The sequence below is a fragment of the Lepus europaeus genome, chromosome 19, assembly GCF_033115175.1.
Source record: "Lepus europaeus isolate LE1 chromosome 19, mLepTim1.pri, whole genome shotgun sequence".
Lineage (NCBI taxonomy): Eukaryota > Metazoa > Chordata > Mammalia > Lagomorpha > Leporidae > Lepus > Lepus europaeus.
Genome location: NC_084845.1, coordinates 7,782,672 through 7,808,518, shown reverse-complemented (window position 1 = coordinate 7,808,518; position 25,847 = coordinate 7,782,672). Strand labels below are relative to the sequence as shown.

General features: G+C 58.6%; 1 protein-coding gene across 1 annotated transcript; it reads right to left on the bottom strand.

Annotated features, from left to right (window-relative positions):
- Positions 1-175: 175 nt before the first annotated feature.
- Positions 176-25,566, bottom strand: PLA2G4C (phospholipase A2 group IVC; the record flags this gene model as incomplete). The annotated part of the gene is made up of 18 exons (XM_062175931.1): positions 176-623; positions 2,339-2,548; positions 5,122-5,272; positions 5,809-5,980; positions 6,262-6,416; positions 8,611-8,706; positions 11,107-11,316; positions 12,415-12,534; positions 14,954-15,004; positions 15,560-15,613; positions 15,899-15,949; positions 16,504-16,557; positions 17,497-17,550; positions 19,221-19,361; positions 20,399-20,519; positions 23,886-24,075; positions 25,097-25,233; positions 25,453-25,566. Coding segments are annotated over 18 exons (2,529 nt in total), but the record flags the coding sequence as incomplete, so codon positions are not given.
- Positions 25,567-25,847: the final 281 nt, after the last annotated feature.

The window sequence follows — 25,847 nt, the reverse complement described above, 5'->3', positions numbered from 1 at the left end:
GACATGGGCGGCGGCTGGGGGGCGGGCGGACTGAGACAAACTCGCCCAGTCCATCACTGAGCTGGTCAGCAAGCACTAACTGAGCACCCATCGTGTTCTTAGAGCCTCCCTTGGCTTCTGAGAGACCAACACGGCGCAGGCTGAAGCTCGCACTCCGGCCATGCTGCTTATGTGGCTAGGACTGTGGTGTGGGTGGGTGTGCAAGGCAAGCCTTGCGCTCCACCACCACTTTCATTCTGGCCGTGCGGACGTTGGAGACGACGGCCCTGAGGGTCAGAGAGTCGTGCTCCAGCTGCAGGGTGTTCTGGGGGGTCTTCAGGGCGCATCTGGCCACCTTCAGCTCCGGGGACGTTCCCTGCATGATGCTGTGGAACACGTGCTCCAGAGAGGCGGTGGAGACCGGCCCGGCCAGGACGGCCACGGCAAACTCAATGCTGTGCAGGGCGTAGCTGAAGGGAACGGAGAACAGGAGGGCCAGGTGGGCAGCCCTGCCCTGGTAGACCAGCAGGCCCGCGCTGCCCTGGAAGCTGGCGCTCGCCTTCGTGAAGGAGCAGCTGACGGTGTGCTTGGGAGCCAGCACGGGGGGTGGGGCCTCCCGGGCATGGCCGCTCTGGCAGTAGAACCTGGAAGGACAGCGGGAGGTGGAAGTCACTCTGGCCGCACACCAGACAAGCCCAGAGGAGCCGGACGCCCCTCCAGAGTGCCCGCGGCTCAGGGGAGAGACGGTCTGTCCTCTGTGGAGAGTCCTGGGCGCTCACCCCAGCTCCTCCACTTCCTGGGCGGCGTGCTTACCACGCAAACGTGCACGTGTCTCTCCTCCCCTAGGAACCAGGCTAGGAACCAACTCTTCAGCCTGCATCAGGTACCATGAGACCTGCGAGAATTCGCCAGAGCCGGTCCCGGCCCCTCTCCATGCCTCCCCCACACTGACACCAACCCAGCAATAACCGCCTTTTTCCTGTGTAGACCAAGGTCATTTCTACCCCAGGGCCTTTGCACTTGCTTTCTCAGTTCTCCCCCTGCCCCCTATCATCCAGTCCTGGCAGAACCCTTCCTCCTGATGCCTTCCCAGACCACCCCTTTCCCTATGGCGCACTTCTCTCCAGTCCCCAGCCTGCACGCTTTGTTATCTTTAAGGCACTCTGCCTAACTCTCTGGCTGACTCCTTAGCTCAGCTGTTGGCGTCACGTTTCCGCCCAGGAAGATGCAAGTGGCACGAGGACCTGTGCCTTGCCCGACCGGCCTGCTGCACCTGCAGCACCTGGGGAGACGCCAGGTGTGCAGGTGCACGGACGGCACCCAGGAGGGCGGAGTCCATGGCAGAGCCCCAGGGAGCCCTGGGTTTGTCTTCCCTAACTGGGCAAAAACACGTGCACAGGAAGGTGGCACGTTACGTGTCACATGTCGGCAGGGCTCGGGTACAGGATGAGTTCATGGTTTGGGCTGCACCCAGCCGCCCGCTGCCCTGCTGCTCTCGGAGCCCGTGGCCCAGAGGGCTGTGTGCACAAGGAACACGAGTCCCCTCCCTGCAGCTTCCGTGCAGAAGCTCCAACACCCAGCGTCTGGTTTACACCAAGGCCCTTAAAGAGGCCACTCAGCTACAATGCGGTCTCCAGGCTGGGCCCCGAACCCGTGTGGAGGGGAGACCGGGACCCAGACACGTGCACAGGGAGACCTCGTGAGGACGCAGAGACCAAGGAGCAGGGCCTCGGGGACACCTGGGTCTGGTCTCGACCCCAGACCACAGCGTCCTCCGGCATCCCAAGCAAGGAATGTGGGTCCCTAAGTAGCAGACTGGTGGCCGGCAGATGACCTCCCCAGCCCCGCCCCGGGGACGGCTCTGGAGAAACAGGCTGGAGGACACGGCCAGCTGCAGGGTCCGGAGTGGCTTTCTCTCCCCTGTGCTCCACAACCCTGACAGGCTACAGGGCTCTACCCAGCCTGCTCACTGAGAAGCCAGGCAGCGAGCGGAGCAGGTGCGGTGCCCGGGAGCGAGGGCTGGCGTGGAGGCTATGGAAGGCACCCCTAGGCGTCGCACACCGGCCACGTGACCTGGGGCCCAGCCCTCGGGCAGCAGCCACTCCCTGCAGGGAGGGGCTGGCGAGGATGAGCGCAGGCTGGGTGCCCGGCAAGGAGGGGCCTTCAGGAACTTGCTGTGATTCCGCCTTGCCTGCGTCTGGACAGAGTCGCACAGGGAGTGCGTCCCACCTGCAGGCCCCTGGGTGGGGGCCAGGCCGTTGTCCAGGGGAACCAGAAGCCTAGACACCGGCTGAGGCCCTCGCTCATCCCAGCGTGGGGGTGCCCGCCACGGGGAGAAGGGGACGGGGACGGTACTCACACGGGGTCTGTGAACGTCTCGTCTGTGTTGTTGGTGATCTCGATGCCCACGGCCCGGGAGCCCGTGATGTCCTCCGCCACGTGCTCCATCTCGTCCTCCATCATGTCCTCCCTCATGTCCTCCGCCACGACCCCCGCCACTTTCACCAAAGAGTGCCTCATCACGTCCTCTATGCAGTGGGACCGGAACCTTGCCAGGGGCTCCTTGGCACTGGAGGGAGAGGAGGCCGTGAATCTCACCGAAAAGCTACTCTGGAGCCCCCACTCAGGTCGGCAAAGGGTCCGGCAGGGACGGCCCTCAGCGCGTCCTGCTTGGCCCTCACAGCCGTCCAGGTGCCGACGGCTTACACCCCCACCGCACCCCCACCCCGGCCGTGCTCCCATTCCTGTAGCAAGGCCTCTGCTGTGACAGCACCGAGGGTTGAGGATGAGCCGGGTCCGTCCCTGGGCGCCCGCAGGGAGCACCCCCGAGCTCGGTGCCCACTTCCCTACGTGCTTTCCTTCAACACGCATGACTGCCCCTTGTCATTCGAGCCATCGTCACTGCCACCGGGGCCAGGGGATCTGGCACGCTGTCTCAAGTCTCAGCCCCCAGCGTCACAGAAGGAGGATTATTCAAATCCAGGGAAGACATTCTCCACGGACCCAACCTGGTTGTTTCTTTTGCCCAACCCCTCTGGAACTTTCCATGCGCACTTTCCCAGTTCCTTAGCTTCTTCTCCTGCAGAGCCCAGGACCAGGCTCCGCGCGACACAGCTGCTTGGAAAGGCTCAGCGTGCTGAGGTCAGACAGAAGCGGCAAACACTGCTTACCCTGCCTCTCTTTCAAAAAGCATGTTAGCTCGTTAAAGGCTCTGACAAGTCCTGCAGCAAAGCCCCGGTCCCTCCAGCCTGGTCTGGCTGTGTCTGGAGCCTTGCTGAACTGCTGTCACCGGACGTGTGGAGGCCGGGGAGGCTGATGAACACCCCAGGCACAGGACTGGGGCTGGCCCTGAGTGTAGCGGGTAAAGCCATCGCCTGCGATGCTGGCAGCCCACATGGGCACTGGTTCATGTCCCAGTTGCTCCACTTCCAACTCAGCTCACTGTTAATGTGCCTGGGAAAGCAGCAGAGGCTGGCCTCCCAAAGCTTGGGCCCCTGCACCCATGTGGGAGACCCGGAGAAAGCTCCTGGCTCCTGGCTTCAGCCTGGCCCAGCCCTGGCCTTTGCAGCTATTTGGGGAGTGAACCCTGTCCCCCCACAGCTCCAAATGCCAGCAGTGCAGAGGGAGAGATGCCCTGGGGAGCCCTGGCTCCTTCAGGACAGGGCCAGAGGTGTCTCATGACCCTGGGGGGACAACCGGACCTCTGCAGTGACGCCGGCCTGATCGCCTGGGGGCGGGCTATGACGACACTTGGGGACAGTGGTCTTCAAGCACGCACCAGCCAGGGACAGAACGCAGCTGCAGGGAGAGACGGGAGGGACGCGGGGATGAGGGCTGCTTCCTGCTGCTCTGTGGCCCTGTCACCCTCAGTGTCTGTCACCTTCTAGTGAGCTCCATTCTCTGTTCAGCTCACCTGGAGCCGGCTTGGGACACTCGCAACCACACAACTGGGCGAGGCCTTCTGCAAAATATCTGTGGCCAGCTCAGACAAGTGACTGTCACGACACTCCGAGGGAGGAGGCCTGAAAACGCTAACACTGACTATTGCTTCGTGTGTCCATCGGGCCTTATCTCCAGCACAGGAAGACGTGCTGCCCAACTCCTGCCCACTTACAGATGGCAAATCTGAGGCCGGGGAGGTGCCGACCTGCCTGAAGCTCCCCCAGTAGTCTGGGCCTCCACTCTCTGCCGCCTGGGTGATGTGACAACTGCGTGGGACAAGGCATCCAGCTGCTCATTTGAAAAGGTGACTGCTGGGGCCGGCATCCTGGCGTAGCAGACAAAGCCACTGCCTGCAATGCCAGCATCCCATATGGGCACTGGTTGGAGTCCTGGCTGCTCCACTTCTGATCCAGCTCCCTGCTATGGACTGGGAAAGCAGTAGAAGATGGCCCAAGTCCTTGAGTCCCTGCATGAAGACCTGGATGAAGCTCTTGGCTCCTGGCTTTTAGCTTGGCCCAGCTCTCACAGTTGTGGCCATTTGGGGAGTGAACCAGCAGATGGAAGATCTCTCTCTCTCTCTCTTTATTTCTCTCTCTCTCCCTTAGTCTCTGTCCCTCATTTAGTCTGTCATTTTGTCTTTCTAATAAATAAAATAAAATCTTAAAAAAAAGAAACCCTAGGCAAGCTTGCCCTCTAGACACCCCAGCTACACGGTCCACACTGACACAGCGTGGCCACACACTGTGGTGGAATGAGAAGGCCATGCCAAGATGGCCTCTGGCAAGCGAGCGTCAGTTACTCAGGAATGGCTTCCAAACCTACCTGGCAATGGAGCCTGCCTGGCAACAGGCTGTGATTGGTTAGGGCATAAACTGTCCCTTGACCGGATTGGCTGCCTTGGCTATATAAGCTGCTGTACCAACTGAAATAAATGAGTCTGCAGGCTGCTCACCTCTGGCTCGCTTTCACCCAACTCCTGGGGACTGTGTGGTGACTCTGCACCTCTTGCCCCCAAGGCGCTCCTAATGGCAGTCCCAGCAAATGGCTCCCCTCTGCTTTATTCTTCCTCAGAAAGCCACTTGCTGCCTGTGTCCTGTGTCCCCCGAGGAGCGAACTCATGTGGGGAAAACCTGGCTTTGCTTCCCTGACCGTGGTGGCCCTCAGGGAGCCCAGGGTCAGCACAGTGGAGGGCACCCCTACCTGGCCGCCTTTTCCATCTCTTGGAGGATACGCTCCGTGTTCATCCTCACGTTCTTCTTGGACAACTCCAGCAGCTGGGTCACCAGCTCCAAGGTGTAGGTGTCGGCCAGCTTGATGGTGCCGTACGTGCTGACCCATTTCTGAATTTCATCTGAGAGGTGATCAGACCAAGAAAGGAAGCTTGGCGTGGGCTTGGACAAGGAATCCTACTGACTCTGTCTGCTTGCCACCAGGAGCTGGCACGTGACAGCTGAGGACCAAATGCAGAGGGCCCACGACTTGGCTTTGTCCATCCCTGGATCGTGGGTTTCTCTGTATTTCTGTTACTGATAGCCCCTGCCTGCAGGGAGGCCCACGTGAGAAGAGGAAGGTACTCGGACTTTGTCCCCTACTCTCCCCTTTGTCTCGTGCCAGGAGCCAAGCCAAGAGGCCTTTCCAGGCTGGTGTGGGGAGCAGCACCATCAGGGCACCCCAGGGGCTGGGTCGTCCAAGCTGCTGCCCATCTAAGCGTGAGTGAGCACCATGGGATGTCCCGATGTGGAAGACATGGGAGATTCGGGCAGGGCAAGGACACCCCCTACGGAGGCAACTCGCAGACACACCCATGACCCCTCCGCAGGCCCCAGGGCAGGCAGGATGGCCAAGACGCCCCTGGCAGGGGCCCCGCCCCGCCCCCCAAGCACCCACCTCCACAGGCGTCCGTGTTGAACAGGGGAAAGTGCATCACGACAGGCCCGGCGTCCCCTCTCAGGACATAGCAGCTGCCAGGGGCTTTGGCCCACTTCTTCAGCGTGGCCTCCTCCACGGGGGGGAAGGCGATCTTGTGGCGGTGGCAGTAGTCGGCCGTAGCCCTGATGGTCTGCGGGGAAGGCAGCGGCACCTGTCTCAGGACTGGCCAGGAGACGCCCGGGAGCCTCAGTGAAGACCCCCACGCCCAGCAGAGCAGGGTGCGGCCGGGTGGGGGTAAGCGTCCCCTGAAGGCACACTCTGTGCTTGCATTTTCTCCCGCTCAGCAGCTTCGTCCTGAGGGCCACTGTGCACCCGGGTGAGTGGACTTGGCCTCCTGGGCCCGCAGCCAGCTCCTCCCTGTGCCCACCTCCCAGCCTGCGTCCTCAGCTCCTTCCCATGCCCTCTCGTTACCTCGAAAGGATCGCCGGCGCTGAAGTCAAAGGAGAGGATGAGCTGAGCCTCACGCGAGGGGGGCAGCACGAGCGGGTAGGGGGTGTTGATGGCAAAGCCCGCATCCACCAGGTGCAGGAGCTCCCGGCTGTGCATGGTCTTGTCGGCGATGGCACCTGCAGCGGCCGGAAGAGAGGAGCAGGGATTTGCTGGGACCAGAAGTGAGGCTGGGACACACAGCGGGAGAATGGGAGAATGACTATTGCTGGAGTGGCGAGGGAGCCGGCTGCGGGCTGAACTGTGACCTCCTTATGCGTATGCTGAAGTTTCAAGTATTTTACTTATTTGAGGGACAGATACACACTGAGAATCTTCTATCCACTGGTTCACTCCCAATTGCTGAAGCTTGGAGTAGGGAACTCAATCCAGATCTCCTATGTGAATGGCAGGGACTTGAGCTGTCACCTGCTGCTTCCCAGGGTGTCCATAAAGCAGGAAGCTGGAATTGGGAGTGGAGCTGGGATTCCAACTGAAACTCAGGCTGTCCGATATGGAATGTGGACGCCCCGGGTGGCGACTTCACCACCAGGCCGCAGGCCCACCCTCTCTTCCATGGTTCAGTCGTAACCCCAGGACCTCAGAGTGTGCCTGTGCTTGGAGACGGGGTCTTACAGAGATGGGTTTTATTTTTTGGTGGGCCCCAGTCCCACAGGACTGGCATCCTTCTAAGAAGACACCAGGATATACACACACACAGGGGGCGACCAGGTGAGGACACAGAGGGAAGACAGCCAGCTGCAGGCTGACGAGGGGGCTGTGGACACAGCCAATCCTGCTGAGGCAGCTCAGGCACCCGGCACCCAGAACTGTAGTGAAGCTACCGCCTGCCACGCTGCCATCCCATATGGGTGCCTGGTTCCAGTCCCGGCTGCTCCACTTCCAATCCAGCTCCCTACTAACGCACCTGGGACAGAAGCTCAAGATGGCCCAGGTATTTGTGTCCCTGCTACCCCTGTGGGAGACCCAGATGGAGTTCCTGGCTTCGGGCTTCCACCTCTCCCAGCCCCAACCATTGTGGCCAGCTGGGGAGTGAACCAGCAGCTGGAAGGCCTCTGTCTGTCTCTCCTTCTCTGTGATTCTGTCTTTCAAATAAATAAGTGGTTGGAGGCCCCATGTGTGGTGTTGTGCTGTGGCTTCCCTGACCACAAGTCCAGTGCCTCTGCCAGTGCCTTCTGTTGCCGCTGGGGAATGATCTCCTCCAGCTCCTCTGGGAGGAATTTGTTGCTAAAACACCCATCCCGTGGCCCGGGGCGTGCACACTGGACAGTCTCTTCTGAGGCCAGCTTTGTGCAGACAGCTGCAGCCCCTGTGCCCTGTGCAATGTCCGGCCAGGGTTTACTCCTGCTCTGGCTGGGACGGCATCTGAGTGCAGCCCCCAGGCCGTGTGGGCTGGAAGCTCGGCTCTCGGTGCGGTGGGGTTGAGGACATGGCAACTTCTAAGAGGTGGGGCCTAGGGGGAGGTAACTGGGCTTTAAGAGGTGGGACCTAGGGGGAGGTAACTGGGTCACCACTCCCTGGAAGGGATGAAGCTTGGCCTCGCGCAGCGAGTCCTCCAGAGCGAGGGTCGTTACAGAGCAAGGCCGCCCCACAGGCTTGGTGTCTTCTGCACATCGCTGTCTCCCTTCGCGTTCTCCTGCCCAGCAGCCATGAGGCCCTCCCCAGAGGCTGACCACATGGGGATGCCTGAGCTCAGACTTTCAGACTCCAAAGCCACTAGCTAAATGAGCCCCTTTGCTTTACAAGTCCTCAGCTGCAGGTTTCTTGCTACAGCCGCCCAAGGTGGGCCAGTGGTCACGTGACTCCTCAAGCCTTGCCCAGCCCTGAACAAGAAGGGGTGGGTTGGGACTCACCTCCCTGGCTGATGCACCTGTCGTGACCTGCACGGAGCCAGTAGGGCCCAGCACACAAAGATGTTTAGCACAGTCTCCCCACAACAGCAGAGGGGCAGTTCAAAGGTGAGGGGTGGGCATGGCCACGGGAGAGGGTGCCCGCCAGCCTCGGAAGCCAACTGGCGTCAGTTCTACCCAATGGATGGGGTCCGTCCCGTGGGAGGAAAATGCATCAGGTGTGTTTCAGATCAGATCCTACAACAGGCCCACAGTGAGCTTGGGTTCCGACTTCTCAGGGACTGGGCTTTTCATAGTGCCTTGAACTCACGCCAACAAGGTCACACGTCTTGCCCGGGGAACCAGCACCCACAGGAAGACCCCCACAGCTCTTGGTGAGGGACAGGCCTGAGATCTTTCTTGTCCCTTCCCCCCCACCCCACCCCATCCGGTCCCCACTGGAGGGAGGATCCGGGCTTCTCACCATGTCTGTACAGGAAGTTGTGGATGGTCCCCCATTCCCACTTGACAAAGCACAATGTAGTTTTCGCCATAAAACAGCAAGACTCTGTGACAAACTCTAGAGGGAGAATGGAGAGGGCCAGAGTGAGTGGGAGGGGCTGACGTGTGCACCTGCCTGAACTCACAGTGAACCCGAGCCCCCCCATGTGACTAGTGGGGACAGAGCCTGAAAGTGGGACAGTGAGGCTGTGTGACGTCACGAGCCTAACAGGACACAAGTCCTTAAGTCTGAGGAAGACACAGCGATGGTGCAGGCAGAGGAAAGGCCCCAGGGGGCACGGCCAGGAGGCGGTCGCCTTTGGTCTGGGTTCAGCCACCAAGGCGGAAGCGCCACATCACCCTTATGTTGTCTGGTAAGTTAGGATAGAGGAGGGTACTTCAGAAGTCTCGCAGAAACTTCTAGACACCCACACGTAACATCTTCCTAGTGCGCGCTTTCCGTGTGTACGTTTCATGCGTTGCACACAAAATACATGTTATCTTTCCATCTCGTTTCCCACAAGCCTCTAGGGTTCTTATTTGGGTCAGATCTTTTCGGAAGAGCGTACCGGAGGCTTTTGTCACAAATCTCATCTCTCCCCATGACCCACAGGGAGGTGACCTGAGCATCTCATCTGACTTTCCCCAGTCCTCGGCTTTTCAACTATCGCCTTAAAGATGCCTTCCTTCTTCCTCAACCCCGGCTACAGGGAGGGGGGCCCTTGGCTGGGCAGTTAGGACAGCTGCATCCCACACTGGAGTGACTGGCACCGTTCCCAGCCCTGGCTCCTGGCTCCAGCTTCCTGCTAACGCACACCCTGGGAGGCGGCCACAATGACTCAAGAATTTGCTTCCTACACGCATGTGGCAGACCTCGACCGAGTTTCTGGCTTTAACCTTGGCCATTGAAGGCACGTGGGGGCAAACCAGTGGCTGGGGGTTCTGTCTCTGTCTCTCTAATAAAAAACGATATTAATAAAGGGAGCCTGACCAAGAGTATCTCAAAGGCACCAAGTTCGTGGCTGGCTTGCTATTTAAATTATATACAATGGAAACCAAGGAAGGGACAGAGTTCACCCTAAAGAGACTAAAACCAGGAATTTATGTAAGACTAAAAAAGAGATGAACCTAAGTGTCCATCCGCTGACGAATGGCTAAGGTAATGCGGTCTGTCCACACAATGAAATAGAGTTCAGCCAGCAAAAGGATGCAACCCTGTCAGTTGCAAGGGATGCGGTTGGAACCAGAGGTCACTGCCTTAAGGGAAAATAAGCCAGGCACCGGAAGACAAGCACTGCGTGACCCCGCGTGTACGTGGGATCTAAACAAGCTGACGTTATGGAAGTGGAGAGTGGCGTGGTGGCCATCAGAGGCTGGGGAGATTTGGGGGCTGGCAGAAAGACCGGCTGGCCGACGGGCTCTACACTGTAGTTAGGAGAAACGCGTTCTTCTTGTACTGCCCCTAGGGTGGCTGCAGACAATGCCACTGCGCTGCCTACGTCACGAGGCCAGGAGGGAGGGTCTCGAATGCTGTCACCCCGAAGGAAGGACGAGCGCTCACGGAAACAGACATGTTTACCTCAATCCGGGCAGTACACAACGTCCACGGCTCAGGACGTCGGTGGCCCCCACTGTAAAACACGCACCATTTGGAACGTGACAGCCATTTTTCCAAAGAGAGGAGAGAGGGAGCTGTAGAGCCTGAAGGTGGAGAACGAGCTCTCCTCTCCTGGACAGCTGCCGGGTAGCTGGTCTCCGGCGGCTGACAGCGGAAGCCCTAGAGCCCGGCTGTGCGGGGCCCGGGGCTGTCTCTGGTGCTCCCAGGCAGCGGGCTTAGTGAGAGGTTCTTGCAGCCCCTCCTCTGTGGCAGGGACCCCCAGGGGCCCCTCCCCTCCAGGTAGAAAAGAACAAACCAACCCGGAATGGGGGGTGGAGGGGTTTCCTGAGAAACACCACAAATCCAGTGAGGTCAGCCACAGGTGCACACGGCGGGGGCGGGGGGTGACTCTGTGTGGTGGCTGTGTGGGCAGTGCTATGGCTGTAGCACAAAGCTGGTGTAACAGTATGCACAAGGAAGCTTATCAGTTGTCTGTGCTGGGGACATCAGACCATGCCTTGCTTTGCTTGAGACCCATAATTTGGAGACTGAACCCTCCCCTGGCCCAGCTGGCAGAAGAATCAAGCTGTTTTCCCTGCTAAGAGCCTTGGTGTGTCCCGCCTCTCTGTCCCAGTTTCCTGCCACACCTCCTCACCAGCTGCCTGCACTCTCCCCTCCTTCCGTCTCCATGGAGTTTCGCTCCGTCTAGGTGGTCCTGTTTGTGGCTGGCTCACCTGTCTACTCTCCATCTCTTCGCGACTCTGAGAACCTGGTCCGTCCCCTCCGGCCTGCACCAACTCAGGACACCCCGGTACGTGCATGGACCGTGGGAATCTGGCCGTTTCGAGTAAGAGGGGGCGGGGCTCACGGATCAGCACTCACTGAAGATGTTCTTCACGGTGCTCATCGGATTGTATTCGAGGAGCCCCTGCATTATTGGGCCACTCCTCTCACTGCCTACGGGGGGCTCCTCTTCTCTCGTGAAGCAGTACACCAGGTATTCCAGGAACTGGCCCTGCTCTGCCGGGGGGATGCTGCTCCAGTGCCGGATCATCTCGGCCAGCCAGGTGTGTTCGGGCTCATCCTCTCGACCTGTCTCGAGAAACCCAGGTGGTCACCCCCTCGGACCATCTGTGTCCCCAGTTCCGTCTCACCCTTCACGGTGCTCAGCATCTCCTCCTATGCGGCTGTACCTTCTCCACGTCACCTTCTCTCGCCCCACTGTGGCCTCAGTGGCTCTTACTGTCCAGTCTCCCTGGACTCTACTGCAGGGCTCACTTCCAAGCCGTCTCCTCATCTGCTCTCAGCCACACCCATGAATCAGGAGCGAGTCAGTGTTGATGTGACTGCTCACACCTGTGCCAGGCCCACCCGCGGCTGCAGCGGGCACTCCCTCCTCCCACCTTCCCCATCCCCGTGAGGAAGGCCCTAGGGTACCCCACTGCACAGGTAAGGAGGCACTGAGGCACTCGCCCAGGTTCTTCCCCTGCTCTGTCTCAGGGGAATTCTGTGGCAACCACATCCTGTCCCCAAACACGTTCACCCATGTCCTAAAGCAACCAGGAATTCGTCAGCAGCACTGAAAACGGGGAAGATTTCCCACAGACCCCAGGTGTTCTGGCTTGTAACTGTTACCGATCGCCCTGGTGCACCCTGGGGTCAGAAGAGGCGGATCTGAACCCAGCACTGCTGTTTATGAGCTGTGTGTCCTGGGCTGGACCACTCATCCTCTTGGCGCTTCTGCCGTGGGATGGTGGTGAGGACTGGACACAGAGGCGTGCGGACAGAGCGCAGGGCTGAGCCCACGCCGCCTGGAAGCAGGGGTCCCTCCTCCCAGAATGCTGACCATCACAGGAGCTGAACGCCCTTCTCAGGACCCTGCGTTCCCCAGCCCCAGCCGCTCTGCTTAGTTCATGGGCCAAGACGGACCGGACCACACATGCGTGGGGCGCTGGTCCCCGAGAGGCTGTCGCCCAGTGACGTCATAGTGGATGCCCAATGACGCAGTGCTTCGAATGAGTGCCCAAGGCTGTTTACATTCCTGTTGGCTCAGCACTTCCCCCCCAGCCTCTGCCCCCTCGCCAGCGGAGCCGGTGAGGGTCAAGGGGAAGCAGCCACCCCTGCATCGCAGCCTCCCAGCCCCGTGGTCCCCACCGCGCAGGGGTTGCGGGCGCCCCCTGGTGCACAAACCTCCCCTCGCGATCTTCAGCTGCAGCTGCAGGGCCTGGAGCCTGTCGATGACGCTGCTGGAGCCGGGATCCTGGACGTAGGCCAGCAGCAGATCCAGCAGAGCCTCCTCCAACTCCCACCCTGCTGAGACAGCAAGCGCTCACCCTCAAGGACCCTGGTGCCTCACTGCCTCCCACAGTCCCCTCGGGACTCTACCGATGCGGGAGGTCCACGCCCTGGCCGCTGTGGGCTTTGCTTGTGAAGGCTTGGCCACGGGGAAGGTACCTGAGAGTGGACGTCCCTCCCGGGCCCACCCTTAGCCCATGATGGACGTGGATACAGCTGAGGGACGGAAACTCCCTGGCCCCGGAGGAGCCCTCACTGCTGCCTAGACTTAGTTTGCTTCAGGGGACCCAACAGGAGATGGGGGCAACCTCCGCCACCCCCAAACTGGTGCCACCGTAAGATGGGGACAGCTGAGCTCGAGCGGCTTGCCCATCGGCCCAGGATGCGAGAGATGCGGTTCCTCCCAGGACCACGGGGGCCTCTCATTCCCCTTCACACCCTGACGTCATTCTCCAGCCTGGACTTCCGGTTCTCAAGCCTCAGCTTCTGGCTCCGTCAAAGGCTTCCCACATGCACCTCGGGTTCTGGTGGGGCCTCTCCTCCCCCCTCACACCCTGACGTCACCCTTAGGCCTCAGGCTCCCGGGATCCGGGGATGGCACACGCGTTCCCCGCCTCCGCACCCCTAGCAGCTCCGAGCGCGTCAGCTTGGTCCGTCCCTAGGCACTGAGGAAGGGACAAGGCCCGGGCGCACGTCCAAGGCCGAGCGTGAGGCAGGCTGACGTCGCCTCAGGTTCCAAACGAGGACTTTCCAATCTCGGGCACCCACCATGCGGGCCCCAGGGCTCCGGAGAGGGGAAGCCACCAGAAACAGGGAAGCCACGTGTGGTGTGGCCTGGACAGCCAGAACCAGGAGGAAAACCGGCTTGCTGGGGGTGGGGGCATGAGGAGGGTGGTCAGGGAAGGCTTCTCTGAGGAAGTGGCATTTTGAGCAAAGCCCCCGGATGGAGGATGGGAGGGAGGCCTGTGGGTTTCTGAGGAAAAATAGTGGGTGCAGAGACCCTGAGGTGGGACTGAGAGGGGTGTGTGTGTGTTCAGAGACAGGGGGATGACCAGAGTGCTTGGTGGCCCCCAAGTCCCAGACTGGGATCCCAACCTGCAATGGTTAGGGTGGACTTAGGAGGCCCGGCCTCTGACGGGTGATGACGACATGAGCGTGGAGCCCTCCTGAGTGGGGTCAGCGCCCTTCGAAGGGGCCTCCCAGGCCTCCCTCGCCTTCTTTCTGCCACGTGAAGATACGGGGAGTCCCTGCTCTGCACCTAGAGAGGGGCCTCCCCGGAACCCCACTGCTGTGGTCTGGGCGTGGCTGAGGCCCGCAAGGCTTGTGTGTTGAAACGGAATCCCTACGGAATGTAAACTGTGCAACCATCATAGAAGACAGAACGGAGATTCCTCAGAAAACTAAAAATGGGTCTACCTTTTGACCCGGCCATCCCACTCCAGGGAATTTATCCAAAGGCAATCAGCACATGAGCGAGTTCCCTGGACCCCCACGTTTATAGCAGCTCACAGGAGCTAAGTTCTGGGATGAACCCAGATGGCCATCCGCTGATGGCTACATGAAGAAAATGGTCTACTCAGCCATAAAAAAAACCACAAGTGAGATCCTGACTTTTGCCGCAAAACAGAAGCAACTGGGATAAGCCAGACCCCAAAGGACAATATCACATTCTTCTCTGGGTTGTAGCTAGTATATGGAGAATAAAAAATCTAATGTGTACGAGTGAAATGGACATCTTGGGATTTGATTATTGTTCACAGCCCCTGCCTATATTCCTGCGGGACAGTGGTCTTTCTACTTTTTACTTGTTGAACTATTTAGTGGGGCATCAAACCTTTGACTAGAAAGAAAAGTAAAAATATGCAAAAATTAAAAAAGAGAGGGAGCAAGAGCGAGGATGCGAGGGGGAGCATCACTATATTCTCAGAATTGTATCTATGAACGACATGAAATCTGTTCTCTTTATATTAATTTTAAAAAAGCAGTTAAAAGTAACTAAAGAAATGTCACCCCCACTGTGAGAGAGTAAGAGGTGGAAACCGGATCTGTTGAGAGGCAGGGCTGCTGGGAGGCGATCAGGGTCAGAGGCGGCCACGGGGGAAGCCCCCGTGCTGGAGCCCTGGCTCTGTACGAAGACACGGAGAGACCTGCAGAGACCCAGGTGCCCAGCCTGTCTCTTGCCGTGCTGTGCCTGCATGGCCCATGGCTCTGCCAGCAAGACAGCTGCCGCCAGCTACAGGCCCTGGAACCCCCACAGCTGTGACCCAAATAAACCTCCTTTCTCTGCAACACCGCCCAGCCTCAGGTATCTGATTACAGTAACGGAAAACCAGCTCGACAGCAGCCCCGCTGGCTGGCACCAGCAACTTGCACCCTGGCACGCAGGTCCACGCCTGCCAGCCTCCCCTGCGGTTCCGGGGGCCGTGTGACTGACCTGTGTGACTGACGTGACCGGACTCGTTGTATGCCAGGCTCCTCAAGGTTTCTGTGGGACAAACAAGGAGATCTTGGGTGGAGAGGACGAGCAACCAGATGCAAAGAGGTTGGATTCCCGAGACCCCACCTGCAGGACAGCTCGGGGAGGGCCACCCTTCTTCTGGGTGAGCGAAATACAACCCTTTCCTCTCTGTCTCCTATGTCACATCTCTCCCTGTCTCTCTCTCATTACGCCTGCCCACACAGTCTTGGGGAAGGAATTACAGCTCGCCAGTGCCTTCTCCTGCAGCCGTGGTGGACGGAGCGCGGTGAAGAGAGCACCCCGCTCCTCAGGACCCCCTCTCGTGATAATTAACCCCTCCCGAGACGACACCATCGCCCGCTCACCTGAGCCAGTCCCCTCTCACTAGGTCATGAGACACCCCCCACACCTCCCCAGCACTGTCACCGTGATCTCTGGGGAGTACGTTCAAGCCCGAGCGACGGCCAGTGGGGCAGGGCCGACACCAGCAGTATCCACCTCAGGGGGGACGGGTCGCCGACGGCTGGCTCTGAGCCACCGCCCCTCCGTGTTCTCACTACTGATCCACAGCAGGCCGCTTACCTTCTCTGATCTCATAGTCTAATCTCAAGGTTCCTTCCATTGCCAGTGCCTTTTCTGCAAGAGAGCAGAGGTGAGAACACTGACGGTGCACCAAAGCCACCAGCGACGACGTCGGCCATTTTTAAAGCAAATATGGATGACCTGGGGGGTGGGGGACATCTCTGAGCTAGAAATGGCAGTGCCAGGCCGGAGCCTGCGGAAGGCCCCAGGAGCTGGTTTGTGCACCCGCCTTCCACCTTTGTGTTCAGTGAACTCAAACTGGTAACTTGAACTTGCACCCTGGCACGCAGGTCCACGCCTGCCAGCCTCCCCTGCGGTTCCGGGGGCCGTGTGACTGACCTGTGTAACCGGCGTGAATGGGTTCGCTGTATTGCAGGCTCCTCAAGGTTTCTGTGGGACAAACAAGGAGATCTTGGGTGGAGAGGACGAGCAACCAGATGCAAAGAGGTTGGATTCCCGAGACCCCACCTGCAGGACAGCTCGGGGAGGGCCACCCTTCTTCTGGGTGAGCGAAATACAACCCTTTCCTCTCTGTCTCCTATGTCACATCTCTCCCTGTCTCTCTCTCATTACGCCTGCCCACACAGTCTTGGGGAAGGAATTACAGCTCGCCAGTGCCTTCTCCTGCAGCCGTGGTGGACGGAGCACGGTGAAGAGAGCACCCCGCTCCTCAGGACCCCCTCTCGTGATAATTAACCCCTCCCGAGACGACACCATCGCCCGCTCACCTGAGCCAGTCCCCTCTCACTAGGTCATGGGACACCCCCCACACCTCCCCAGCACTGTCACCGTGATCTCTGGGGAGTACGTTCAAGCCCGAGCGACGGCCAGTGGGGCAGGGCCGACACCAGCAGTATCCACCTCGGGGGGACGGGTCGCCGACGGCTGGCTCTGAGCCACCGCCCCTCCGTGTTCTCACTACTGATCCACAGCAGGCCGCTTACCTTCTCTGATCTCATACTTCGGACTCAAGCTTGCTTTCAATTTATGTAACTTATCTGCAAGAGAGCAGAGGTGAGAACACTGACGGTGCACCAAAGCCACCAGCGACGGTGTCGGCCATTTTTAAGGCAAATATGGATGACCTGGGGGGGGGGGGGGTGGGGGACATCTCTGAGCTAGAAATGGCAGTGCCGGGCTGGAGCCTGCGGAAGGCCCCAGGAGCTGGTTTGTGCACCCGCCTTCCACCTTTGTGTTCAGTGAACTCAAACTGGCCAGGGAGGGGACATTTATACCATGGAAAATGGCAAACAAGTAAACACGTCAGGAGACCCCAGCTAAGAGCCAGCTTAGCAAGGCCCACTGTGGAAGTGAAGTTCCGATGTAGCCCGCAGGCTCATGCTTTTCTCAGACTGACCTTGAAACAACGTATGGCGAACACCAAGGTCAAAGGACAATACTCGCGCGAACGACCCAGCACGGTGCTTGGCTACCTGGGGGCATCTCTTAGCTTAGGTGTTAAATGAATGATGAGTAGTTACAGCTGTGAACCGTCAGCGACGAGACCCAGCGAGGCGCTGCCCTAAGCACTTTACACACATCTGGTCACTGAAACCTCCCATCCAACATGTGAGGCTGGGACTGCTCTCCTCTCCACGTCCTGGCCGGGGGGATTGGGTCACAGAGTTTAAGCAGTGGGCCTGTCCACGTAACTACAGTGACTCTCCGGTTACAGACGCACACGCTGAGGCCAGAGGGGTTAAGTAACCTCCCAGCGGCCGCAGGGCTCCTGGGCCCCAGGGTGACGCTCCGTCCCAGGCAGTCTTTGCAGCTGCCCACAGCGAGTGCGTGAAGAGCGGCAGCGATCTGCTAGAAGGTGCAGTTGTCTGAACAAGGACGTGCGGCTCTCCCTTCTGCCACGGGCCAGGAGAGCGCGGCCGATTCCCTCGTGGAAAATAACCTCTAGGCACGGACCACTCTGCTCCCCAGACACTCACCCAGAAGGAACTCCTTAATGGACTCCATGCTGGCTAGAGCGCTTCCCCATAAACCTGCAGAGGAAACGGAATTACAGTCAGAACGCCTCCCCCCACGGCTCCGACACCTGGCAGTGGGTGGAAGTCACCGTGCGACTCTGCGCTGGGAGGGACGCCTGTTCCTGCACTCGGGAAGTGGCGAGAGCACCGGGCACTTTTCTAGAAGGCAGCAGTAGACAAGACAGGTGGGGTGCCTGTTCTCGGGACCACGCTGTGGACGCGGCCAGCCAGCCAGCCACTGTTGACCGCCCCAAAGCCACCCCAAGCTCTGCACCTGCACTTCTCGGGACAGAGGCGGACAGGGCAAAGATCTCCCAGCCTGCCTTGCAGCTAGGGGGAGGTCGAGCCCTGGTCTGGGCAGATGGCATGGGGGGTCTCCTGGGAGGTGTTGCCCTCTTCCTGAAAAGGGGCCGGCTCAGTGGACATGGCCACCGTGGCAGATGCAGAGGGTGAATATAAATTAACATGGGTGGAGGCGCGGAAACCCAGACTGAACCCAGGCCCCAAGCTCAACCCTGCTGAGCGAAGCCCGTGTTGGCAGCTGCTTGCTCCTGTCTCTTTGTTTTGTGAGAAAATTAGACCTAGGATGGTCGTGTGGCCTAGTGGTTAGGATGCCCCTGTCCCACAGGGGAGCCCCTGGGTCCGACCCCTGACCCTGGCTCCTGCTTCCTGCTGATGGAGACCCTGGGAAGCCTGGATAATGGCTCAAGTGTATATCCGAATTATTTGCTGAATAAGTGGAAATTCAACTATCTTTGAGTTGTCGCTGCCACTAGCTGAGTGTTTCTGTTTGTGAGAGCCGACACAGCCACACCTTCGGGTACATCCTCCCCCCCCCCCCCCCCAGAATGTGAACAACTCAGCTGGACTGGTCCCACGCAGTGATGCCATCTGATCCCGCGGGGGACACCTTCCAGCCCCTGCGTGCTGCGAGGTTCACGATGCCACAGCTAAAAGTAGGATGACTGTCGAAGCGACAATCAAGACAACCTCGGCAAGTTCTGATTTCACCGCCGCTTCTTTAATTGCTTTTTTATTTTGCTTTGTGTAAATACCTGGTTGTTTTTGATGTGGATGTGTTTTGAGGGAGACACACACACACACACACTCACACACACACACAGAGCTCCCTCTACTAGTCCTCTCCTCAAGTGCCCACAATGCTTGGCGCTGAAGCCAGGGGTTTGGAACCCAATCCAGGTCTCCTACGTGGGCGGCAGGGACCCAGCTACTTGAGTCCTCAGTGCTGCCTCCCAGGGCCTGCGTTAGCGGGAATCTGGAGTCAGGAGCCAGACACTCCCAGTGGGAGGCAGGTGTCTTAACTGTTAGCCTACATGCTTGCTTGTTCCATCACTCTTTTTCTTAAGGAAAATCGTAGGCCCTTTGTTTTGCTGGTGCCCTGAACACATTCTGGATCTGGCTCTTGGCAGCTGCAGCCCTGGATCTGAGCCCTGGCCATCCTGTTGACTCTCCTGGGATGTCTGCTAAGACGCTGTGATCGGTGCCATTAAGGACCCCCTAGACAAACTGGTTCCTCAGCCGGAAGAACAAAGCCCCTTCCTTAGGAAGCCCCCAGGGCCTTTTCTTTCCTCCCAGAAATACTTGTAAATAGGAGCTGGGCAGAGCCAGGGGCAAAACCGCCTCCCCCCACTTCCCGTTCCCTCCCCCACGAAGCCAGGACCCACCTTTCAGGAAGGCCAAGTCTCGCTCAGGCTTAGCTGCGATCAGTTTCCCGTTCTCAAATCTGCTTCCAAAGTGGGTGGTGGAGACGTAGGCCCCGAGCGCAGGGTAGCCGGCGTGGTGAGGCGTGAACTCAAACCAGGTCTCTGGGCAGGACAAACAAGAGTGAGTCCCCAGCACCCACGGAGCCCGGAATGCAGCAGGTGCTCGGAGAGAGCAAATCTGTTGGAGGAGGAGAGGCGACCCAGACACTGGAACATCTCTGCCTGTGTGGGCTCAGAGGCCACGTGGACATCTCGTCCCCGGGCTGTTGAGAGCTGCTGCCAAGCTGGTGGTGGTTCACAGTCTCTGTGGCTTCCTGTTCCCCATATTCCCCAGAGCCTGAGCCCTCACCTCCATCTTCCTCCTCCCCCATCGTGCAGCCTCCCAGGCCTGGGAGTGCGGGGAGAGGTCAGGCCTCATCGCCACAAAACCGAACTGTGGGCACTTGGGAGGTCAGCAGGGCATTTCGAGGAGGGAAAGCACGGGACCAGATTTTTCAGTCTGGGGCTGTCCATCAGACCGCCATGGAAGGAGGTGACCTCACGGGACAGGGCAGTCAGTGAGGAAGTAAGTACAAGTCCTCCAGACCGTGAGCCCGGCTGGCTTAGGGGTGGTGGAGCGAGGACTAGGGGTTTCAATGAGGAGAGGTGACTTACAGGCTTTGGAAAGGACTGGATTATGGGATGTTATGGGAAGGAGAGTTAGCCGTGCCCAGGCTGGTGGGAAAACGGCACAGGGGTCCCTCCTGGGGAGCGAGGGGTGAAGCATTCAGGAGATGACGTCCAAGCACCGGGAGCATTGCCTGACAGATGGGGAGCAATCAGGTGAGCACACACAGTTTATGCTTGGGGACCTGGCTCAGGAGGGCTGGATCTCTGAGAGCCTGGGGCTCAGAGAGGAACCAGCCAGGCTGCAAAGTCAAGAGCATCTGGGTGAAGCTGACCTGTGAAGGGGAAAGAGGCCCCGTGCTGGCTCTCACTGTCCCTGTGCACGCAGAGCAAGCGTGTGCCCTGCGGTGCCTCCGGGCCTTCCCCGCGCTCTCCTGGGCTCGCCACAGGGAGCAGCAGGAAGACACCCCCACGCTCACTCCCTCCGTGCCTTGCAACCCCTCCCCTGCCCCTCCCTCCAGATAGTCTCTTACTCTGGGATTTCCTCTTCTTCCAGGCGGTTTGAAAGTCACCATCGATGGCTGCAAACAGCGGGTAGGGCAGCCTTCCTTCGTCCACAGGCTGCTGCATGCTGGACAGGCGGCATTCCTGCAGCTTTGGGTAGAGAGTGCCCAGATGATGCATGGGGTGCCCCCTCGGCTGCTCCCCTGCCTTTTCCTTCCTGTTCATCTTTGAAGACACCACAGTAGGTGGTCAATGAATGGCTTTAAAATGAGCGCTTTGTTGTACATCCTGCTCCTTGGTCCCCCTGGGAAGTGCCAACTCCAGCCTTGCCTGTGTACCTCCTCCTGTGCCTGGGGAGGTGACTTTGGGTTTGGTTAAGAGTTCAGGCTCTCTTGGAGCCAGAGCTGTGGTGTAGGAGGCTAAGCCGCCACCTGTGACGCTGGCATCCCATACGGGCACTGGTTCAAGTCCCTTCTGATCCAGCTCCCTGCTAATGCACCTGGGAAAGCAGCGGGAGATGGCCCAAGCGCTTGGGTCTCTGCACCTGCATGGAAGACCCGGATGGAGTTCCAGGTTCCTGGCTTCGGCCCAGCCCAGCCCCAGCTGTTGCTGCCATTTGGGGAGTGAACCAGTGGAAGGAAGATCTCTTTCTCTCTCTGTATCCTCCCTACTCCCCACTCTGCCTTTCAAATAAACAAAACTGTATTTATTTATTTATTTGAGTGCAGGCTCCAGAGGCAGACTGCTCTGCTTGGTCCCTCACGTTCACCTTTACTCACTGGGTCAACCTGGGCACTGTCCCTCATCTCCTCCTTCCTCGGCTTCCTTCTCCTCTCTATAATAGGGACTCTTTTTTTAAAAATTTTTTTAAATTTTTTAAAAAAATTTTTTGATAGGCAGAGTGGACAGAGAGAGAGAGACAGAGAGAAAGGTCTTCCTTTTGCCGTTGGTTCACCCTCCAATGGCCACCGCGGCTGGTGCGCTGCGGCCGGCGCACCGCGCTGATCCGATGGCAGGAGCCAGGTGCCTATCCTGGTCTCCCATGGGGTGCAGGGCCCAAGCACTTGGGCCATCCTCCACTGCACTCCCTGGCCACAGCAGAGAGCTGGCCTGGAAGAGGGGCAACCGGGACAGGATCGATGCCCCAACCGGGACTAGAACCCGGTGTGCCGGTGCCGCAAGGCGGAGGATTAGCCTAGTGAGCCGCGGCGCCGGCCTCTTTTTATTTTCTTAAATAGTCATTTATTTATTTGAAAGGCAGAGTTACCGAGAGAGAGGGAGGCAGAGATAGAGAAAGCGATTTTCTATCCACTGGTTCATCCCCCAAATGGCTGCAGTGGTCGGGGCTGGGTCAGGCTGCAACCAGGAGCTAGGAACTCCACCCAGGTCTCCCTCATGGGTGGCTGGGCCCCATCCTCTGCTGCCTTCCCAGATGCATTAGCAGGGAGCTGGTCTGGAAGTGGAGCAGCCGGGACTTGGGCTGGTGCGCACAGGGGATGCTGGCGTCGCAGGCAGCGGTTTAACCTGCGGCGCCACAACACCAGTCCCTGCGCTGTGTATAAACGCAGGGTTTCTATCTGCAAAGCCTGGAGTTTTAACCGAGTTAACTGGTCTTGGTGACAAGCCTGACCCCAGACCGTGCTGTCTTAGGGCTACCTCTGTATGTCACAGGGCTCAAGCAGAATTCGTATCTAGGCACTGAAAGCACTCGCTGGGCTAGGGAACTCCTATTTTGAATACTTTGGGAAAAGTAGTGCAGCCAAAGAGGGTGTGACTGGGTGGGAGTTACCCAGTGGAGGATTCTCAAGGGGGTCTCCATACGTTCTCCACGAGCAAGACCCGTGGCAGGGCTGGTGTCCACAGGTAAGATGCACGCGTTGGGCTCAGGACGGCCTCCCCCTCAATGCGCCTTAGGGGGCGCAGTGCCATCCGCTGCAGGCCCTACGTTGGACAGCAGAGCTCTGGAGCCGACTCGTGCTGCCTAACTTAAACGTTACACCCACCTTCCATTCCCGCTTCCCCACCCGGGCCCTGGGAGCCACTGCTCCATTCTCCTCTTCTGCGAGGCTGGAGGTGCAGTCGCCCGTGCTGGTCCCTCTGCGACTGGCTGCTTCCACCTAGCGTCATTTTTTTTTTTTTTTTTTGACAGGCAGAGTGGATAGTGAGACAGAGAGAGACAGAGAGAAAGGTCTTCCTTTTTGCCATTGGTTCACCCTCCAATGGCCGCTGCGGCCGGCGCATCTTGCTGATCCGAAGCCAGGAGCCAGGTGCTTCTCCTGGTCTCCCATGCGGGTGCAGGGCCCAAGGACTTGGGCCATCCTCCACTGCCTTCCCGGGCCACAGCAGAGAGCTGGCCTGGAAGAGGGGCAACCGGGATAGAGTCCGGAGCCCCAACTGGGACTAGAACCCGGTGTGCCGGCGCCGCAAGGCGGAGGATTAGCCTGTTAAGCCACGGCGCCGGCCCACCTAGTGTCATTTAAGAGGGCAGATTTCATGTTAAGTGTCCTTATCCCCTCCCCTTCCCGTGTCCACACAGAGCGCAGAACACGAGGTAAATTCTGGAGGTGATGGGTGTGTCTGGGATCTTGATTGTGGTGATGGTATCACAGGTTCGTGTGTATGTCTGAACTCATCAACATGCAGATGTTAAATCCGGATGCATGTTCAATTCTGTGTGTGCCCACTATACCTCGAGGAAGCTTGAGAGAATATCAAGTTACCACTGGAGGGTGGGGGAGAGGGAGAAAACCCCAGCTCCAGGCTCCCAGCGGCCAGGCGTACCTGGTCCCCTCTGTCATTGCTGAACCACACCTGTTCACCCAGGCGACACAGCCCCGTGGAAACCCTACTCCTACCCACAGTAACTTCAGTCTCCTGCCCTCTCCGTGTCCCCATCCCACAGGTCAGGCTTTCTATGTCCTGCTGCTCCCATTTCTAAGGTGGGACCACTGCTTAGCCCAGCCCAGCGGTTACAGATGCACGACCATCCTAAACCCTCTCCTGTGAGAACGGCACCCCGTGTTGAGGTCACCCCGGGAGCCACACCCGTTCGGACCCCACACTGAGCTGGCAAGCCACGTCTTCAAGCAGCGTGGGTGGCATCCCAGGACAGCCGGTGGGAGGCTCCCAGGGTGAACCCAGCTGGCATCCGGGGGTGCAGGAAACACTTGCAGTTCTGTGCACAGAGAAGCAGACATACGAAGTCCTCCTGACACACGGGAGCCAGACACAAGCGCAGACAGACGTGAATACAAGATACTGGGCAGCCAAGGAGAGACGAAGGGATGGAGAGAGAGCTTTTGCTTTGGACCCTTCCTGCTCTTGGGGGCCCCTGGATCTTCCCAATAAGTGCTATCACTGGATCACTTTGCATCCGCGAATCAGAGCCCAGTTCTGCTACTTGCAAGCAAACCCCAACATACTTCAGTTTCAAGGCCACATCCAAGTGACCAGATTTGGAAGAGGTCTGGGCTCTCTGGCCACCCTCCTTGGGGGTCCCGGCCGGGAACCACTTACTTCTCGGGTCTGTTTGGTGACCACCATGTAGGCCCAAAAGTCGGTCAGGGAGTAAGTGTCCTCCTTCGCCGCCTGGATGGTTCTGGACATGCTATGGTTCAGGTCCCACTCCCTCTGGTCGAACCGACGTCTCAGGTCATCCTCCGTGTCTTTCGTGTTACCCTGGTTACTGTAGAACGAGGACATCGCCCTGGCGGACAGGGCCAGGGGAGTGGGTTGGGAGCCAGAAGTGTGGACCAGGAAAGCCGGGGAGGGTGTGTGGCTCTGCATATCTCCCTCATAGAGCGGGTGGCGATCAGAGCAAGTGGTGAGTAATCACAGAAAACAAAGAACGCCGTGGAATGAGAACATGCCCAACGCACAGCCTTCAAGGCCTTCAGCCGAGAAGAGGAGGGCTGAGGTACAGACCCCAGTGTCGTGTACCTCCAAGGAGCGCCGCTGAGTAACAAGTTGTGAGATCCCTGTGCCGGCAGCACCCCCTGGGTTGTCCAGCAAGGCAGTTCTCTTCAACACTGTGCGTTCCGCTCAGCACGTAAGACGGGCTTTCAGGGCGTCCTGGGGTCCTAGGTGAGACCCTGCAGGACCTGCCTCACTCCCACGCTCTGCCTCTCTGCTCTTCATGCGACTGTCTCCATTAACCAATAACTTCATCCTCCATGCCCAGCTCAAAACTCAGCTGTGCGTCAAAGCTTGAGCTTAGAAAGAAACTCAATCTATCCAGCTAGGTCCAACATTCCTGCCTCAGCCTGGCCCATCTCACTCTGGCTCCTGCTCCCTGGTTTGTTCTTAGCTCTTGCACTGAAAATGTGCCACAATCAATTAGTAATGTCTACCCTGGGCTTGGAGCAGGTGCACAGGTGTGAGTGCTTCATTCCTGTTGTCTGGGGCCTCTTGAGTGAAAAGTCTTACACAGACTGAACTCAACACTATATCACAGAGGCAGAGAAGCTAAAGGGGCTGTGTCCATCCACCGCCAGTTCCAGGCTCCTGGCCTCAGCCTGGCCCAGCCCCGGCTGTTGTGGCCACTTGGGGAGTGACTCAGTGGAAGATCTCTCTCTCTCTCTCTCTCTCACACACACACACGGCCTCTTAACATAAATAAAATCTTAAAAAAAAAAAAAAAAACGAGCAGGCACTTGGCGTCAGGAAGACGATGCTCTTGCATTGTTTCAGAAGTCAGCCTGCCTCCCATCCCCAAAGGGGACACTTACCAGGTGGACCCTGAGACCCCTGCCAGGTATGTGACAGCATCCAACAGGCCTTGTTCTTGGAGCTCACTCAGGACCCCCAGGCAGGCGATGTGGGCCCGCAGCCCCCCACCGGAGCACAGCACGGCAATGACCGGGGCCTGGGCGTCGGGGGGAGGATTGGTTAGGGTGTGGGTCCTCGGGAAGAGTTAGGGACGAGCGGGAGTCTGGGCTCTTTCCGGCACAGGGCATTGTTCTCCTGTGTTGCTGCTGTTTCCTCCTCTTACCTCTGCTCACCCTGGCTGAGTCGGGCTGGGACCCCAGGCACCCAGGGACAACCCCAGAGCCCCCAGAACTCCCATGCCCTGACTCCTCCCTACCTCATTGGCCTCGATGTTCAGCTTTTTCAGAGCCGCCAGCACCTGTTGACTGCGTTTCTCCACGGCCGCCTTCTCTTCTTTCTGGATCCCAGGATTTATGGAAACCTCAGCGCTTCCCAGGACAAACAGAAACAAAAACCACAAGTCCCAGAAGATTCACAGCAGGATGGGAAGAGCAAGAACAGTGTGGTGGCTGGTCTACCACTGTGCATGTAGCCCAGGGAAAGAAACCAGCACATCAAAGATATCGCTGAGCTGCCCTGTTTATTGCAGCACTGTTCACAATGGCAAAAACACAGCCTCAACCTGTGTGTCCGTCGACGGGTGAATGGGCAAAGGAGACGTGGCCTGGGGACACAACGGAGCGCTATTCGACTGCAAAAATAATGAAATTC